The sequence below is a fragment of the Homalodisca vitripennis genome, chromosome 4, assembly GCF_021130785.1.
Source record: "Homalodisca vitripennis isolate AUS2020 chromosome 4, UT_GWSS_2.1, whole genome shotgun sequence".
Taxonomy (NCBI): domain Eukaryota; kingdom Metazoa; phylum Arthropoda; class Insecta; order Hemiptera; family Cicadellidae; genus Homalodisca; species Homalodisca vitripennis.
Genome location: NC_060210.1, coordinates 44,519,332 through 44,537,030, shown reverse-complemented (window position 1 = coordinate 44,537,030; position 17,699 = coordinate 44,519,332). Strand labels below are relative to the sequence as shown.

The 17,699-nt window shown below is 33.7% G+C and overlaps 1 protein-coding gene across 1 annotated transcript in view; it reads right to left on the bottom strand.

Moving 5' to 3' along the window:
- Positions 1–5,724: 5,724 nt before the first annotated feature.
- LOC124359246 overlaps positions 5,725–17,699 on the bottom strand; it is a 54,640-nt gene continuing 42,665 nt past the window's right edge. The window contains exons 5-6 of the mRNA XM_046811835.1: positions 10,766–11,056; positions 5,725–6,953 (exon numbers count right to left, since the gene is read on the bottom strand). Coding sequence (XP_046667791.1) covers positions 6,737–6,953; positions 10,766–11,056 — 508 coding nt within the window. The 3' untranslated portion in view covers positions 5,725–6,736. The remainder of the gene's footprint in view (positions 6,954–10,765; positions 11,057–17,699) is intronic.

Below are 17,699 nucleotides of genomic sequence, written 5' to 3'. Positions count from 1 at the left end.
AAAAATACGCTATGTAGAAGTGTGTGGAAAATTAATTTAAATTTTAATTCTTATTAGGTATATTCTATACCACAGCTCCAGTTACGAGCCTTAAATCTCTCCTCAACTCTACATACTAACACTTATGTAGTGCAGATTGTATTGAATATGCCACAGGCGTTAGTGTTAGTTATTCTGTTATCTATACGTTCTAGCTGAAGTTGGCTAAACTGAATTTTGAGCCATTGTACAGGAAGAAGCTCTTGTTCCCGAGATAAAAATTAAGCTATTCCTTCCCTTATTTATTGTTTTGCAAACTTTCTCATTTTAAATGTATATCTTACAGCTCACAAATACAGATGAACTTTTTGCAGTATAGTTATTTTTTATAATCGAGTATTTATGTTAAAAAATCTTTGAAATTTGACGTTATTCAGACCTATAGAAGTATTATATTTCAAACAAACTTTGATTTTGATTACAAGCACCGTCTGTTATGTACTAATATTCAACGCAAATTCGTATATCAATAGACATATTCAGTTTGTTATTTACTTTTAAAACAGAGGTTAGTCTTGACTTGAAATTATTCGTATTGTAATATGAACGATAATATGACCTTCAGGTTACAAATAAACAAGACTTCTAGATAACCAAATTATGAAAGGATGATGGATTAAATTAACCGTAATAAACTGCACAAAGGTAAAATAATAATTATGTAATATTCTCAATTCTACAAAATGTCGGGACGCCTGGCGACTTTGACGCATCGACGTATACGCTTAACATAACACTAGCCTTCTCTGAACAAAGGTGATTTTATTTTTAGGGTAATAATTACGTCCTTGGAACTTTATCATTTCCCTAAGCATTAGCAACTTATAAAAATTTGCTTTTCGTAATTGAACATTTAAATTAATAAATATTTAACTTTATTTATACTTTCGCAGCTATTAATTTTGTACAACTGAACTAGTGACAATGATTATGTAGGAGGACTAAATGGTGAGGAAAAGCTTACATACTGACAAAAAATTAGAATAGACAATCCGAATAAACGAATTTTGTCCTTAGATGAAGGCACTACACACTCTCCCCTAGTGAAAATAGAGGTGTGCTCTGTTTAAGAAATAGCTTGTGACTCAAATTTGTTGGTAATGAAACACTTCATCCACATTGTATGTATTGTTTGAAGTTGTGTAAATCTTGAAGTAAGGATGAGCAAATCAAGGTCGAACAAGAAACGATATGTGAGTTGAAGAGTTTAAGATTACATTCAACTAATGTTATCTTGTTATTTGTGGGTAAATGCTGTATCGGAAATAAGAGTGAAACAACCCTCCAAATTATATAATATGATTTTGGATCATTCAATCTATAATAATACAAATTAATAAATACTGTCTATACTATACGAGTATAACTAATAATACTTAGTTGGTAAAAACTATCCAAGTTAAAAGAAACTGAATTTAAAATTCCCTCTGATTAAAAAAATCATTATTTAAGATAGCCCGACATGTCTTAAGGTCATATAGCTTCGGTAAATCTGAAAATTGCTCTTTGAGTTTTTGTAACAGTATGGAGTCTTCAGAATACTGCAGGCGGGTTGTAAAGAGTGAAAATGCCCTGTAATGTCCATCAGGGATCAATATAGCCCAGTCTTTTTCCTTTTTTATGTCATCAGGTTGAATTCGTCAATCCAGAATGGAAAGATCATACAATATGCCTCTCTCTGTATAAAACAAAAATCTAAAAATGGTCTTGGAGTGGAATCATTGATGCGACAGATATTTCTCAGGGCGCTATTTAAAAACAAACAGCTTTAAACCAATACAATGTATTTCTACCTTTCAGCAAAAATAGGCGAAGAGTATCGTCCCGCAGTAATGGCGAATTCTTGGAAGATGTCAAATCCGCTAAGTTCCTTACACATTGACAGCGTTTGCTACAAAGATGGCTTTTGTAATTTATGTTTTGCGCAACCTTCAAAATTTTGCTTTGATAATTTTTTAAATATGGCCTACTTAGGACTGACACATCCACATTTGTTTTACGTCGTCTAAATACAAAGTCGAAAGGGTATTTACAGCACAAAAGAAAGGTGTCAGAATTCTTTATAAATTGAATTTTAGAGTAGAGCAAAAATGTCTTCAGGCAACGTGGATTACTAGCTTTATCCTGTCTCTATATATTCTCGAATTGTCGTATACTATCGACTGAAATGAGTTGATATGATGTCCACCAATGTGAGACTAGAGAAAAACGTTCGGACTGCACAAGAAGAACGACAGTCTTGCCGTCCCAAGTTAGTGTGAAAGTGATAAAACGGGCCCCATAGCGACACTAGACATATCGGTGCTCTGAAAAGATTAATTAAAATCTTGAATAAATCACCTTCTGGTGTTAAAGATGTTTTACTCCGCCGAAGAGTTCATGTAGAGTCGCTGGAATACAAATCTTTAAGAAGTAAAAGGATACAACCGTAAATTTATTACTCGTAGTAATATAAAAAAGGATGTGCCTGAAGCATATATATAGTTGTTAAAAGCTATCATTATTAAGCTTTATAATATAAAAATCCGAGTAGTTGGCAATAAATTAAATAATTTAGACCAGTTTTTTAATGTCAGGATTGCATCAGACATTTTTACTTCCTGAGTTCTGACATAAATTTAAAATTAGCAACCTGAAAATCTGTTTAACATTTTTAACGTGAATCGGTTGCGTTGAGTTTGTTGAGCAACTTTTGATTTGCGGCATCTTATACAACACCTTTCGTGGTAATTTTTGATACAGACAGTGCTTCGTCTAGAGTTAAATAGGATAATCAAACTTGAACACCTAATTATCCGAGTTCCGCTAATTAAAATACCTACCGGATCTTCGTCTGATACCCTCATCAACCATGAGATATCCAGAATAGTATTTTCTCACAATTTTGGTATTATTAACTTTATTTTCGTCAATACGAAATTAAACATAACGGCCTGAGTCATATTATATCCAATAACTCCTCCTGTTTCTTCCTGTATTTCAATGTTGCAAGTCTCACACTATCCTAGAAAATTAACCACTTATTTAAATTTAACAAAGCAGGAGTACGCCACATCACGTGTCGCGTAACAGGCTTCGGTGAGGTCGAGGAAAATGTTTAGGTTAGGTGCTCAGTCTATAGTTTGGCTGCATGCATTACTGTCACATGTTAAGACGTCATATGATTGTTCCCAGTTTTGTTACAAATTTGTTTATCTAGCGTTCGTCTAATGTCATCCTTGTTATCTATAAGACCAATTTAAAAACTGCTCGTTAACGCCCAACCAAATCTCATGAAGTGACATGCACCAACATTAAACTCAATGTTGTGTATAAATAAATTGCAAAATTTTAAATCTGTAAGTCAGTTTGTTCCTGATATATCGTGCAGACGAAGAGACAGATAAAAATTAATTTTTCAGACCCTCGAATGATAGACTTCATTAACACTTAGCCAATAATTGAGAATATTTTGAGTGTGAGCGAGCACGAGATAACGTTTACTAATTTCGTACAAATTCATATTGGGTCAAATAGTACCATATAGTAAGAAGTGAAATTCTATCATAGTGACACAATCAATAAACATGACAGATATTTGAAACGTATATAAAAACTTACTAATCAATATTTTAGCAATAGTAAATATATTCCTATCCTATAGGATTTGAATTATTATTTTATATTATATATTACTAGCACTCTCCCGCGGCTTCGCACGCAATTTCCCGTTGAAAACAGTACACTATATTCACTTATTCTTTTTCTATCACATTTTGAACATTTCTAACATAATTGACAGTCGTTCCTTCGTGAGCCTCTTGGGCGCATTATGAAGGTATGAATCATATTCCTGCCTCTATTTTTCGTGGTTTTTGCTAGGTGTTGATAAGTTATTCAGAACAGTTACTGTATACGGATGAATCTCGGTAAACTAATTAGGTTATAAAGAATCACATTCGGTCTGTTAAAATTAATTTTCTGTCTAAGATATTTCCAGTATTATTTTAGGAGTGTGCCTTCAAGAAAATGTATCAAAGAAACCAAGTTTCGATCATAAAGTGTCTTCTTTCGGCTCTTTTCATTTACCTTCGATGTAACCAAATTCGATTACCTTATGTGCAAACATTCACGGATTTGTATAATGAGGTTGTTTTCATAATAGTGTTTAATAGTATTTTCTTTGAATTAAATAGTTTATTGATCATTGATGCAATCTGAATTTAAAAACACCACTGATCAAGCACTTTACAATAAAAATGTTTTAAATTTTTAAATGTAAACAAATGTTTCTGCCTCTTTGATGAACTTCAGCTGAAAGTCGTAGCGCAGTCTGTCGGATCCAATATAAAACACACCAACATCAACAACAATTTATAATTAAAAAATTAATTAAATAAACTATTAAAATTGGACCAAATACCTCTCTAAAAGTATGCCTATGTTGTTTCCAGGAACGTGTAGAATCACTGTACAAAATTTCACGATGTTTCGTGCATTGGTTCCAGAGTTATAACGGAACATACAAACATTCGCATTTATATATATATAGAAGAAGAAGATATTTTAATTATAGTTCGTATGTTGTAAATGTGGATTCATATCTAGGAGTCGAATTTATCATTCTCCATCCATGCCTAGGTCATCAGCACTGGACAATCAATTCCAAAATACTATAAACTATGCTAACAAAACTATTTCTAGGTCTTATAATTCGATCAAGGAGGCACATAAAACACTCGAATATGCGTAAGATGTACTATATACAGGCCATAAAATAAATACAAATACACGTTAAATAAATAATAATTTGATCTACTGTAACACTTTCACACGTTATTGAATTTTACGTATAGATATTGCTCACCTACTAAGTTCAATACTTAAACAATACTCATTAAAAAATATTTAACATTTTAAATAACGTCTTCTGACAAACAAATCGTTGTGCATGTCGCTGGGGCTTACAGGCATGAAGAAAAATACTTGCTTTGCTGGTCACATATACGATTCTTAGACTTATGGGCAAGTGTATTCTATATTCATAAGCTATTTTTATTCTAAATAATAAAATTCACATATGTTACTCTTGATAACTTAAGATCACTTTGTGAAATATTAATAAATTAATTCATAATATAATGACAAAATTAATAAATACTAAATAGCAATATGATGTCTATTGTTTCATTAAAATATGTTTTATTATTTAATTCTTATATATATAGAAGTATTTTTTAGTCTAGCTATTATACCAATTGTTTAACCCGTAATAGCCAAGTGTAGCCGTGCTACAATTAGGCGTACACATTTATTATACACAGGCCATAAAATACAAATACACATAAAATAAATAGTTATTGGTCTACTGGCTAACTCATTGTTTATGTAATAGCCTAGTGTAGCCGTGCTACATTACTACACATTTATGGTGTTCTCACATTAAAATCTAAGCTATTAAGGATTAATCTTTAAATGATCTAGGAACTATATGTTTAACCTGTAACAATCTATTGTAGACGTGTGGTAACAGTATTCTTATGTGGTGCTCTCCGGGTTGATGTGGGCAATTGGTGTGGGGTGTCATGTTATTAGAACGAATATTTTCCAGTTAGTCCTAGTTCTCCTAGTGTCAGAATGAACATAAACTTGTTCACAAAATATTTGATTTAAATTCGATTGGACAGGCAAATAATAAAATACTTGAATGGGCTTACGATTTATTATACACACATAACTGTACACATCATACAATAAATACAAACACACATAAATAAATAATAGTTTAGCCTACTGCACTCTCATACATTAATGAATTTTACGTAATGTTTATGCTGTACAAAATCCTCACTAAACGTTTTTCTACAAATATTATACCTAATGCATAGGTATTTGACATTTTATCTTAAAAGTATAACAGTTTTATTAAAGTTAATTTATTTTATAAACTGTTGCCCTAAACGCATCGAAATAGTGGTTCTGGTTTCGTCCTGGTCTTATATCTAGAGCATGTAGTCTACTATCAGGTTAAGTGCCCAGACGCCTAGTGTACTAATATAAGTCTAATTCTTACTTAAACTATATTTCTCGTTCGACATCAAAATAAACACATTTAATTATCTCCTACAACCTTGCAAAACGAGCGGAGATTGAAAATTACCAGACCTGATTCTACAGTCCAAGACAATTCTGTATTTATAAGTGTTGCGGTAACGAAGAGTAAAGTATTTCGACTAAAAAGGAAAATTTATGTAATACATTCTAGTTTCCAAATCTCATTATTCGTTTAGACGCATGAAAGTTTGTGACTTCAAGGTTTAGCAATAAGAGCTGAAGAGAATGTTAGCATCACAACAATACTTCCATCAGAGCTTTAGCAGCATACTTCAGGTTAAAAGTTAGATGGCGGTAGTAACACCGTCGTGTGGTTGAATATATAAGCCGAATACTGTTTTGATAAGTAAATTTGAAAATTTTCCGTGAGATAAAGCTAAGTAATTACTATAATAGCATATCCTGAGTATGTAAAGTATAATATTTACCAATATTAATTTATTAACCCTAAAGGGTGTGTAAACTAACCAACACGTTTAGGGATTCCATGAGAAGACCTGTAAAAGATCACGGAATTTACAAGTTAATTTAATTTTGTTCTTTGATCAGGGCAACAATAACAATGGTACAAGCCTCGAATATTAAGCGGTTCGTGATCACAAATTCACATTTTCAGTTTGCGGGCCTGGACGAGTTTGTTGATGTCGTTGAAAGTAGTGACCATAGGTGGGCGCCCCTGGGTGTCCAGAGGGAGGGCGCAGCCCCCGTACACGCGCTCACACACCTCCCCGTCTTGCCCGTCCTTGGCCGCCTTCATGTACCGGAAGAACCTCAAGATCTCCGGGTTATCGGTGGACGGTTTCCTCAACTCGTTCAGCTCTCTGGAACAATATAAACACATACCAGTTTAGTTTACAAACGAAAGTTTTTACTAAAAAAATGTATATATTATTATACATTTATTTTTAATACCATATTACACAGAAAAGAATGATTTTTATTTTTTTTAAGTTTAGGTTCGGGCTTGTTTTCTGTTGTGGGATGCATGATCGACGAAGGTTTGTAAAAGATGTTTGGAACTTCCACAATGAAGAAGATTGCAATAGGCAAATCTCTGTGTAGTTTTGTAGTAGTTTTTGTTCCCTTGTTGATTTTGTCTTTTACCAGATCAAGAAAACATATATTACATACACAGCTCTGAGAAGCCTACTTCTGGCAAAAGACAAGTAAGATAGGTTCCATGACAGTTTTTAAATATATAGTAAATGTTAGACAACTTTGTCTGTTATATCTGCACTACTGGCAGTTATCCACTGCTTTGCATACAACTTAGAAGCCGTTGCACTAGTATGACGACTGGTGGTCAGAGTAAATTATATTTCCGACGTCAATGATGGTTTTGCCTTGTTGCCACGATCAAGAAAATACGCCAAAAGTGTATATTTATGGCCATTGTTATTTACTTCGTTCTTAGTATTTTTTTGTTCCGTAGTTGAGTTTGCTTTCTTTCCTGACTAAGAAAAATATATAACAGGTCAGAGAAGCCCGCTTTTGTCTAAAAACAACCAAGATTGGTTTTATAACAGTCTTTAAATTTATAGTAAAAGTTCAATCATTTACCTTTACCTTTTATATCTAATACTTAATATTTGAAAATGTACAGTTAAAGTACAATAATAATGACATTAAGTGTTTGTTTCTTTATAAACTGAAACACATTTTTAAATATTGTAGAACTTTTAGAGCTGGAATTGGTACATTAGTTCAAAATTAAAGTCCAGCGTATTTTCATCTAGCATAGTTCTTGCCGACTGCATCAAAGGAAGTCTTCGAAGTTAAATTCTGACCTTCCTATGTTTTAACACATTTTCTAAGGTAGATCAGTACCTAATAGCTGAAATCTAAAAATGGCGTAAAACTAATGGTTACTTCTTAGAGAATTTACACACTACAAATGTAAACAAATTGAAAATAATTGTTTAATTATAATTAATTAAACCCGTGGTTGTGCTGTCATAAAACAATGTTTACACAGAACAGTTGGTTAGGCTACGTGTGACAGGTTCTTTCAAATTATATTTTACATCTTTAAAGTTTAAAGACGAAATTTTTTTGCTTTAGAGGCCAATGGGACTTAGCCCGGAGGAATTTTCTAAATAAGAATAAGCCCCTATTCATCCCAGATAATTTAAGAATTTTCACGTAAAAATTCAGTACAATCGGTTGAAAGTAAAATAAAGGCACTTTCGCATTTATAATATTGTTAGGATTAGGATTAGGAGAGAACTACAATGATTAAAACATGGTTTAAATTTTGTCACAATCACTAAAATCACGCAATAATTGATGAGGCGAAGTTGTTGGAATAATTATGCAGTTCAGATTTGTGAACAAGCGCCGCACTTAATTAGCATCATTTACATGTTGAGCTTGGCGATGGCGAGGCTGCAGAAGTGAAATCAGAGAAAGAGAAATGCCAGAACGGCCGCGCTGACCTAGCCGAGCTGCGCGGCACAGTTGGCACAGTGCCACACTAACCGCAGCGCCGGTGCCACTGTTATCTTACATTTTTGGAGGGAAAATTTGGGTTGGTAGTTATTTCATTTTCATTAACAATCTTTCTCACCGTGGAATGGATGCACAGTAACAATTATACAAATCATACTTCACAGTGTTAATCTTACCGACTAGTGCTAGAGGAAGAACTAAACACCTCTTCTTGCGGTGTATCCAGTCGTTGAATGTCTTATCAAAACATTGAGCTGTAGTAGCTACACATCATATTTTAATATAATACCTGTTCATCCCAGTAAACGTGTTCTGATTTATTTACAGTTATAACGGGAATAAATTTTTATCCCAAAGTTTCAAAACAACTTTTCTACTATCAGGACCTTTCAAGTTCTCATTTTTCTGTGCCGTTCAGAGGAATTTATTGAAGAATAATCGTTTGTTTAGTAATATTCTACTGTTGAAAAGTGTTATTGGAGAGTATGTAGGGTTTGGAGGTTTCGTCTCTAACAATGTTCGGAGGCTAAGCACTGTATCGAGCGGTAGGTAAGATACATTATAATGAGTTCTTCTTGGTTTTTTTTTGCAGAATTACAACTCCTATTCTGAATTTGTCTTTGAGTATTTTAACACACAACAGGAGTGAACATGGATTATTACCATCAAAAGACATGTACTTAATGGAATTTAAGAGGTATTGTAAACAAGCTGAGGACAGTGTTGGCGAAATAGGTATCGGCATTCTAAATCATAGTAGCTTAATGTAATACTACGGTCTCGATTTACATATGCACGGTTTGCTCCCGTGCAAACACAATAGTAAACAATACAACGTTACAAGAGTTTGTTCAATCTTTTCCCGTAACGCATATACAGTACGACACAGTTTACACTAAAACCGATCAAGTTCACGAAAACGTGTTTCTAGACATACAATATGAGAGATATAATATGTAGAATATATGTCTCTAAGCCTCGTAATTCCAACAGAGAGTTTTATATCCTTCGCCTGTCTTTTGCAGTAACTTAATTATCGATTGTGGACGTAATAATGATGCTAACCTTTGTGCCTTTTCTATTCATAGCGTTTTGTCGAAATATTTTATTGTTTAACTTATCTTGTTTGAAGACTTGGAACAACAGGAAAATTTTTAAACTAGTAGTTAGTAAAACAACAGTATAACTACTATTCCTATATATATATATATATATATATATATATATATATATATATATATATATATATATATATTTGTCCCGGCGAAGCAAGTACTTTTTGTGATACAATGTTTATTGAAATTAAATTAGGCTATTGTCACTTATACAAATTTAATGAATGTAACTAAAAGTCATTTTACAGGTATTTGGTCATCCGATTATATGTTAGTTTGGTTATTTAAAAACATATGTGAAAGAAACAGCCAAATACTAAATAATTGAATCGTAAAAAGTGAGGGCTCTGTGGTGTAATGGTAGCACATTCACCCGGCAAGTGAGAGATCCGGGTTCGTCCCGGCGGAGCAAGTACTTTTTGTGATTCAATGTTTATTGAAATTATATATAGTTATATATAGTTTTAACTTCTTTTGTCGAATTAAACATAATTATGATTTAAGAAAAAGAAATTATTTCCCACCGTACTCTATGTAGTCAGGTATCACTGTAATAATTCATTAGTTTAATGGCCAGTTAGTACATACAATGACACTAAAGTATTGCTGACTCAGCGGAAGCTTGTGACGTTGAGGGTATGTCCCACTTGCCGGTCCCACTTGCTCGGTCAATATTGGCCCGAGGTTAAGGATGCTAACTGGAGAAACTGATGTCACTGCGGTCAAGTACAGCAGACATACTACACTCATAGTCGCATTAAACTACGTTAAAATACTTGTACAGCTATAATACATGTAGTTAACATATGATATAAAACAATTTGGCTATACTGTATATATTCTTTCACGTCACAGTTATTTTTTACTCTTCAAATATTATCAAATTAATAATTTAGTATGAATTTGATTACATTCCTATCCACATAAACACAAACAGTTGACTGACTACATTAATCAGCGGTCAATTTCATTAATGATTAAAGAGACATGTATTATATACATTTAAAGATTAAAACAAAATTTATATTTTACTATTCACACTATACATGACAGATGTTAGGAGTCCTGACCTGCTTAACTGGGCAGAGACGAGGTTGCTGAAGGGTGCGAACTTGGCAGGGTTGTTGTACATATCACAGACTAACCGTTCCCTGCAAGGCTCCTGGCCGTGGCCCAAGCCTAACTGCTGGAACACGCTGTCCAGGCGTGACAGCAAGGGGCTGTAGAACGGGTCGTAGTTGGCCAGCAGCTGTGAACTGGCAGGGATGTTGTGGAACACCTTGAAGTCCTGCAACTTGTCACGCGAGTAGAAGTGCTTCATTCCAGCGCCCACTGTATCGTGGTAGGAGTACTTCTGGAACCTGCACAAGCACAGTAGCCAGCATTACTATTAGGCACTGGAACACATTGTTTCAAGGATACAACTTTAACTAGGACATTTTATAGAATTTAGCCTATGTATGGGTAGCAAAAAGTATAGAAATAGTTAAATGAAATGTGTATGTTTAAATAAAATTCTGCTCATCATTTTTAGGAAATTGTGGTTACTTTTATCCTATCAGATACTTATCTCAAAGGGATGGTTAGGATGGTGATGGGACAAGATAATATAAGAGACTAGAATAAAGAAACTTCAGCTTATTAAATATAAAGATTGTTAAAACTCTGAAACCACACATTTTTTCAATATTTACCAGCACAATTTTAATTATAATTTTCACTTTCAAGACCTGGACGATATTTAACATAATATGAAGTTTGACTTATTGCTATGAAGATTTTCAACCTCTCGATCTCCGCTCACACTAAGCGATTAACAAAATCGGATTAGTTTCTATAAAAACAATAGCTACACCATAGTTTCTAATAATACATCTGGAGTGGAAACTTGAACGCTCTGTTATACTGGAGTTCTGCATCATGGTTTGCCAACAAAATAAACTTAACCTATTATTTGTCATAGAATCTACATTACATAAAATTGATTGATGCAATGTTATTTTAAAACAATAAATGTAAAGCTGTATAAAAATTTTAATCCTTATGAAATTTCTGTACTATATTTTCTTCCTACCTATTACCAATGAAAACTTTTCTAAAAATATAAGCACGTTGGAAACCAAGTTTTAACTACAAATTACGGACAACTGGTCCAGTGTATTTACTTTAAACTTATTGCGATAAACGAAATGTAGATAATTCAGCCTGACAGTTGTGTTTAGATTCTATATTTCTTATGAAGTACATTACGATTGAGTTCAACCGTTACCTGGGATTGTAAGGTGAGGAATTTAACCTCTGAAGTAAGGTTATGTTGAGTTAGCTTCTGTGCCCTGTAATCCCGGCTGTGTAAAGACGATTACAAGGAAGCATGGTGACGACCGCCAACTACCGTTCACTGTTCGCCAAATGGTTAGTTACGCGGTAGTTACCCGCCTACCGGACCGCGTCCTGCCCTGACCGCATTGTAACCTCTGTGTAGCACCAAGTGCTCAAAGAGCCATACTTTTTACTGCACACTTCACGATAGTTAATTCGGAAAAAACTCAGGTATTCTACGGTTCCCTACTTTACAATTTCCTAACCACAATTGCATTTAAACAGAAAAAATACAGAGTATGTTTTGCATTTAACAATATATTTGTTATATTTATGATTTAGAGGTATATAAATTACCTATTATATCGTGAAAGACAATAAATAATTTTTACTTTGGGCGGTGAATATTTTTTTATTGGATTATTTTTTATTTGTACCGAATGGACGAACACATGGGGTTGGATACCGCTGAGGTCGTAGTATTGAATACTCAATTTGCAAAGATTACTTAAAATTTTAATTGTTGCAAATTAACAAAAAAGCACCATTTCTAGATGTAAAAGTAAAATTATGTATTGCCACGTTTCTGCCAAATAGAGTAATAAAGAACTAAATATGGGTGTGGGCCTAATGGTTCCAATGTTCAATAAGAATTTTGCATACGAACTTAATAATTATTTACAACTTTAAAATTGACTTCCCTTCACGTTGATGTCGACTCACGAGCGCGGGCGTCAGCATCTTGGCTCGAAATTGCAGATGTAGTCGGAAAAATTGAAGATTAGTTGATTAGAAGTCTAAAAGGCGAAGTTGAAATAAGTTTGAGAGACTCGAAGTTGAAATCAGAGACTCGGTTGAACTTGCGGACATGGCGCGCGAGATGTTGCTCGGCAGCAAGACGGTCAGCTACAAAATTCTCGAGAGAAAAAATTAATGCGCGTGCCAATTGGGTTATTAATCCGCCAAGAATTGAGACCTAAGAACACCGAATGTAACTTATATTAACCAGTAATGAGTAACACGGTTGCGAAAATATGTATTATAGAAAATACAACTAAGTAACGGTACAACTTTCAATATTTAATTTAAGCAATCAAGGCTGGCTGGAGCACAAAAGGTGTGATCCCGAGACCTCTGGAGATTCCGTGCGAAGTCTACTGATTACGGACGGGATCGAACCTGACCAATTAAAGTTCCCAAAATTTAATATCCAAATCATGATAATAAACTAAGGCCAGCCAATAATTACGACTCTCCCTCGCAGAGACTACTTGCTAGCTACACTTTAATGTCGAAAATGGTTGCAGACGGCCGAAAATAGATATATTTACAAAGAATTTGTGTCCAGCCAGCCACTTGTCTTTTGCACATCACGTGCAAGCTCAATGTCAGACTATTCTACATTTCAAAATTCAAAATTTTATCCACGATACCTATATTCACTGCCGTAAAAAATAACTGAAATAAAATAATTCATCAGAAGATAATACTTCCTTTTAAATATCATATTTCGTATTTTGTGTCACAATTATTATGACATTTATGTAACGTAAGACATAAATTAAAATATAAATATGTAATAAAATAACTGAACAATTTGATAGAAATAAATTATTGGTATTTATATATTGTTTTAACTTAAAAAAGTTGTAAAAAGTCATATTACAATGCGTAACCAAGTTAAAGAAAAAGATACACTTAATTCACTTCATTTGGTAGTCCCAATGTGTTGTTCTCTTTATTTACCTACCCCATGCCTTTAACCCCTTTCACCGTGACTCTAAAACGGGAAACGTTGAATCCTGTATCCGACCATGCAATGAGTAGGCTATTCTATTTATAATACCAACATTTAAATCAAGTTCTAACAAACTTAATTTTAATACAAGAAACATCGAGTTTAATGGTGATGCATGTCCAATAATGGATTTTGATCGAGCGCCATTGAAGCCTATCACCGACCATTTATTTTTTTGGCTACCGAGGGGATTTGCCCAAGGTTATGGAAACATGGCAACTTGGATAATACAGAGATTATGAGTTATCGTCAACTTACCTCATACTTAAAGTTTAAGTATGTGTATTTTGTGAAAAGATTTTAAATTATTAGCGTAAACTTTACACAAAACGCTATCTGACCTTTTTCAATTTGGAAAACAGGTAAATATGATGGTTTATATATCAGTAAGGACGGACTTCCTAGCTTATTTGATCCCCGAACGTCACGTCGGGCCGTTTAAACATTTCAAAACTTTTTATTGTACATTAATAACACATGTTATCTGTATATTGGAATAGTTATATCTATAAGGCAAATTATATTACCATATGCTACTGTTATAGTATATAATAAAAAAAGACATAAATTATTTGGATTTTATCATTAGAGCGTAATAATGATCAATACCCTACGGGTATTGATCATTATTACTTAAAATTATCATTATTACACAACTCAATCTTACTTAAAATATATACGGTTTAGGAATAAATATTCCTACCGGTTTAATCTAAAAAAGTAATTTTACATTATTGCTATTATTTATAGCCAATTCAAACTGAAGTTATACATTGTTTGGATAAGTTCGTTGGCTTGTCTCAACAAATAGAAAGTTTCAGGATGGCGGCCATTCGCAGTTGTACAAAATGTCGGTATGGGATATTAATAAATTAAAATTGATACAAAATGTTAAAGCACTTTTAAGCCACTGTAATTCTTAATATTTTTCATAAAAGCTGTAATTTTTATTTTCATATTAAGCTGTATTTTTCATTCCAAAATGAGCACATGTGAAATTTGACCTCTTGACTTAGTTTCAAAAGTTCTATTATGGTTGTCGTTGTAACAATTAATTATCCGTGTATTGAATTAATCTTAGTAAAATTATGCATAGCCATTTCTTAATCATCTTGAAACACACAAATATTAATATAAGCATATAAATTGTATTGAATACGGTCGATGGAAGATTTGAAAACATAGCCTAATTGAATTTAGATGTTTTTAACTAGTAATTTGTCTAGACACAAATTAAAACTTTTTTATGGAATGCATATTCACAAAATTACATTATGTCGCTGTTTTGTACAATGTGTATGGTAACAGTTTTTTAAACCTTCTATTGGTTGGGAGACTTTTATCGGGAGAGAACTTATCCGAGTAATGTATTGTAACTTATCCGTGAGCATTGACTTGGTACAAATTCGAGTTTGGATTGTCTAGAAATTATAAAATTTCACCACTATTTTACTGAGCAACAATATTACTGTATATTATTCAACACTACTGTTTTAATTCAATTATTTAGCAATATAGACACAATATTAAAGTTGTTAACACACTTAATATTATTAAAGTTGTTAACACACTTTAATATTACGTAATAATTGACAAGTTTAATTATACTTACACTATTTCGACAACTCATAAGCTAACGGCTATTCACAATTTGGGAAAATAATCGTTATATCAAAGTTTTTATTTGTGTTTTATTTCTAAAGTTATAAAAACCAATTAAAGCAACATGTTATCAACAACAGTTGTAGTCTCACTACACTTCAACTGTGGTAGCCATATTGTCTACCTACTGAAGTTCACATGATTGCCTCATAGTAACTTTTCCGTAATTACTTCCAACAGCAGAAATATGATACCAAACGCAACAAAAAGGTCCCGCGATCTTGAGACGATCAAATCTTGTTTATCAATTGATCGTGCACGATAAGACTATGGTATTATTAACAATAACTATTTTCTTCTGAGACAGCCGTCCTTCTATACAAGACAATCTTTAATTCCTCATGCCATGAGTATTTTTCATGGCTGTCAATTCCAATAAATTGAGGAAAAACAAAACCAAAAGGACGACTCTGCCTTTAAAAGGCCACACGATAATTCCTCGCCCTTTTCTTCCCCGCATTGAAGTACTCATAGTAAATAGAGTATTTCCAAGCATTTATATAAATCCAAGGGGTACTCATACACTTGCCAAAATATCAATCAGCAAGTACAAAGTAGTCCATACAGACAATCTCTTTCGCAACACCGATGTAAAGATGACGCAAGTTCAATAAAGTAACACTTTCATGTACTCTAAGTAAAATTCGTATATTGTCCCTCCCAGCTTGAAGAACCAATATTAATCGACAATATATTAACACAATCAAGAATCTAAGACATTTAGCAACACCATCATCACAAAATATTGGATTTTTTGCCAAATTTACAACTTTAGTGATCTGTTGTTGATTTTCTTCAGAAGTCATCAGAGAACATTCTTTTTTATTCAATGTACACACGACAAAAAGAAAAAGATCATTTCTCCTAGGAGACGTCACAGCCAGCTGCACCCAGCGGCCTCTTTCCTCTAGACTGGCCTGTGTACATTAGGGAGGGGGAAGGTATGTCGGTGTACGAAATGGCTACTTTTACTTGATAACAATCCACTTTCTGCCGGTGCACTCTTCTTTACAACCGCCACCCAATTTCACACCGACAGCACATTCACTACCTATTAAGTTGCAGTTAGAGTAGAGCCTAAGTCAAGATCGTTATCTTGACACGATAGCGCTCTTGTTTGTAATGCCTTTTCGCTGTTTCTTGTACAAAGATTAATTAAGAGAAAGTTGGTTTCGGCCTCAGAAGTATTCATAATGAAGAGATTCACCAACGATCCGAGAAAGTACTTTATTTGATCTGCATAACCGCATTAATATACATAGGTAATAAAAGTCTAGAGACCTCCTGTTAATATTTTATAGGCTCACACTAGAAAAACTAAACTCGCACACATCAGTCATGTTATGAAGTACTTTCTGGTCGTAACTACTACGTCTTTCGCTCTCTCAAAATAAAGGATTTTGGAGGCAACTAAAACATTTGGCAAAAAAGATATATACCCTCTTTTGAAGGTCCTGAGAAAACTAACCACGGGAACTAGAGGTCTCAATATTTGCTTAGTACAACGTGGCGGCCAATTGAGAGTTTTAGAAGTCAGAAATAAATCATTACAACCTAAGCGTAGGTGACCTTTTGGAGCAGCTAAAATTTTAAATTTTAAGAACCATTCAGTGACTTCTCGTTTCAAGGCATTAATAGCAAAAATGTCAACTAGCAACTTCGTGGACGGGCGCCCAGGTTGCATAAGTGCAGCCTCGTGAGAACGGGGACTTCGGTCAAATTGATCGCAACCTCGATGTTGCTGGACGACATTTTGTATTTGCACCTGATTTTTTTTATTGCTGCGCGACCGCTAGATGGCCAGCGACGGGGTTTCCCGAAATTAACGGTGTGCGGACGGCCTGTCGACCAAGTTGATCAACCTTAGACGACTCGCCCACTGCTGATTATAGATCACACATCTAGCAGTAGATGACACCGTCTCCGCACCTCATCTGTTTTATGGTTTTTATTACTTTCTGTTTAGTTCAGTTTCAAATAATTGTTAACTGTGTGTCATGTTAATCCTAGCATCTTCACTTGTTGATAATTTATCATGAATTATAATCTGAAGGTATTAAAGCAAGTTGAAAGTACAGATTCTGTTGGCCAAACATTTTTAAAGACACCGTTCATAAATAGTTTTATAGATCTATTAACACATTCTCGCAGCATCTCCCGCAATGTCTATACAATATTCCGTAAATTTGATTGAATAGCTCCCACGTTTTCAGCAACACTTTTAC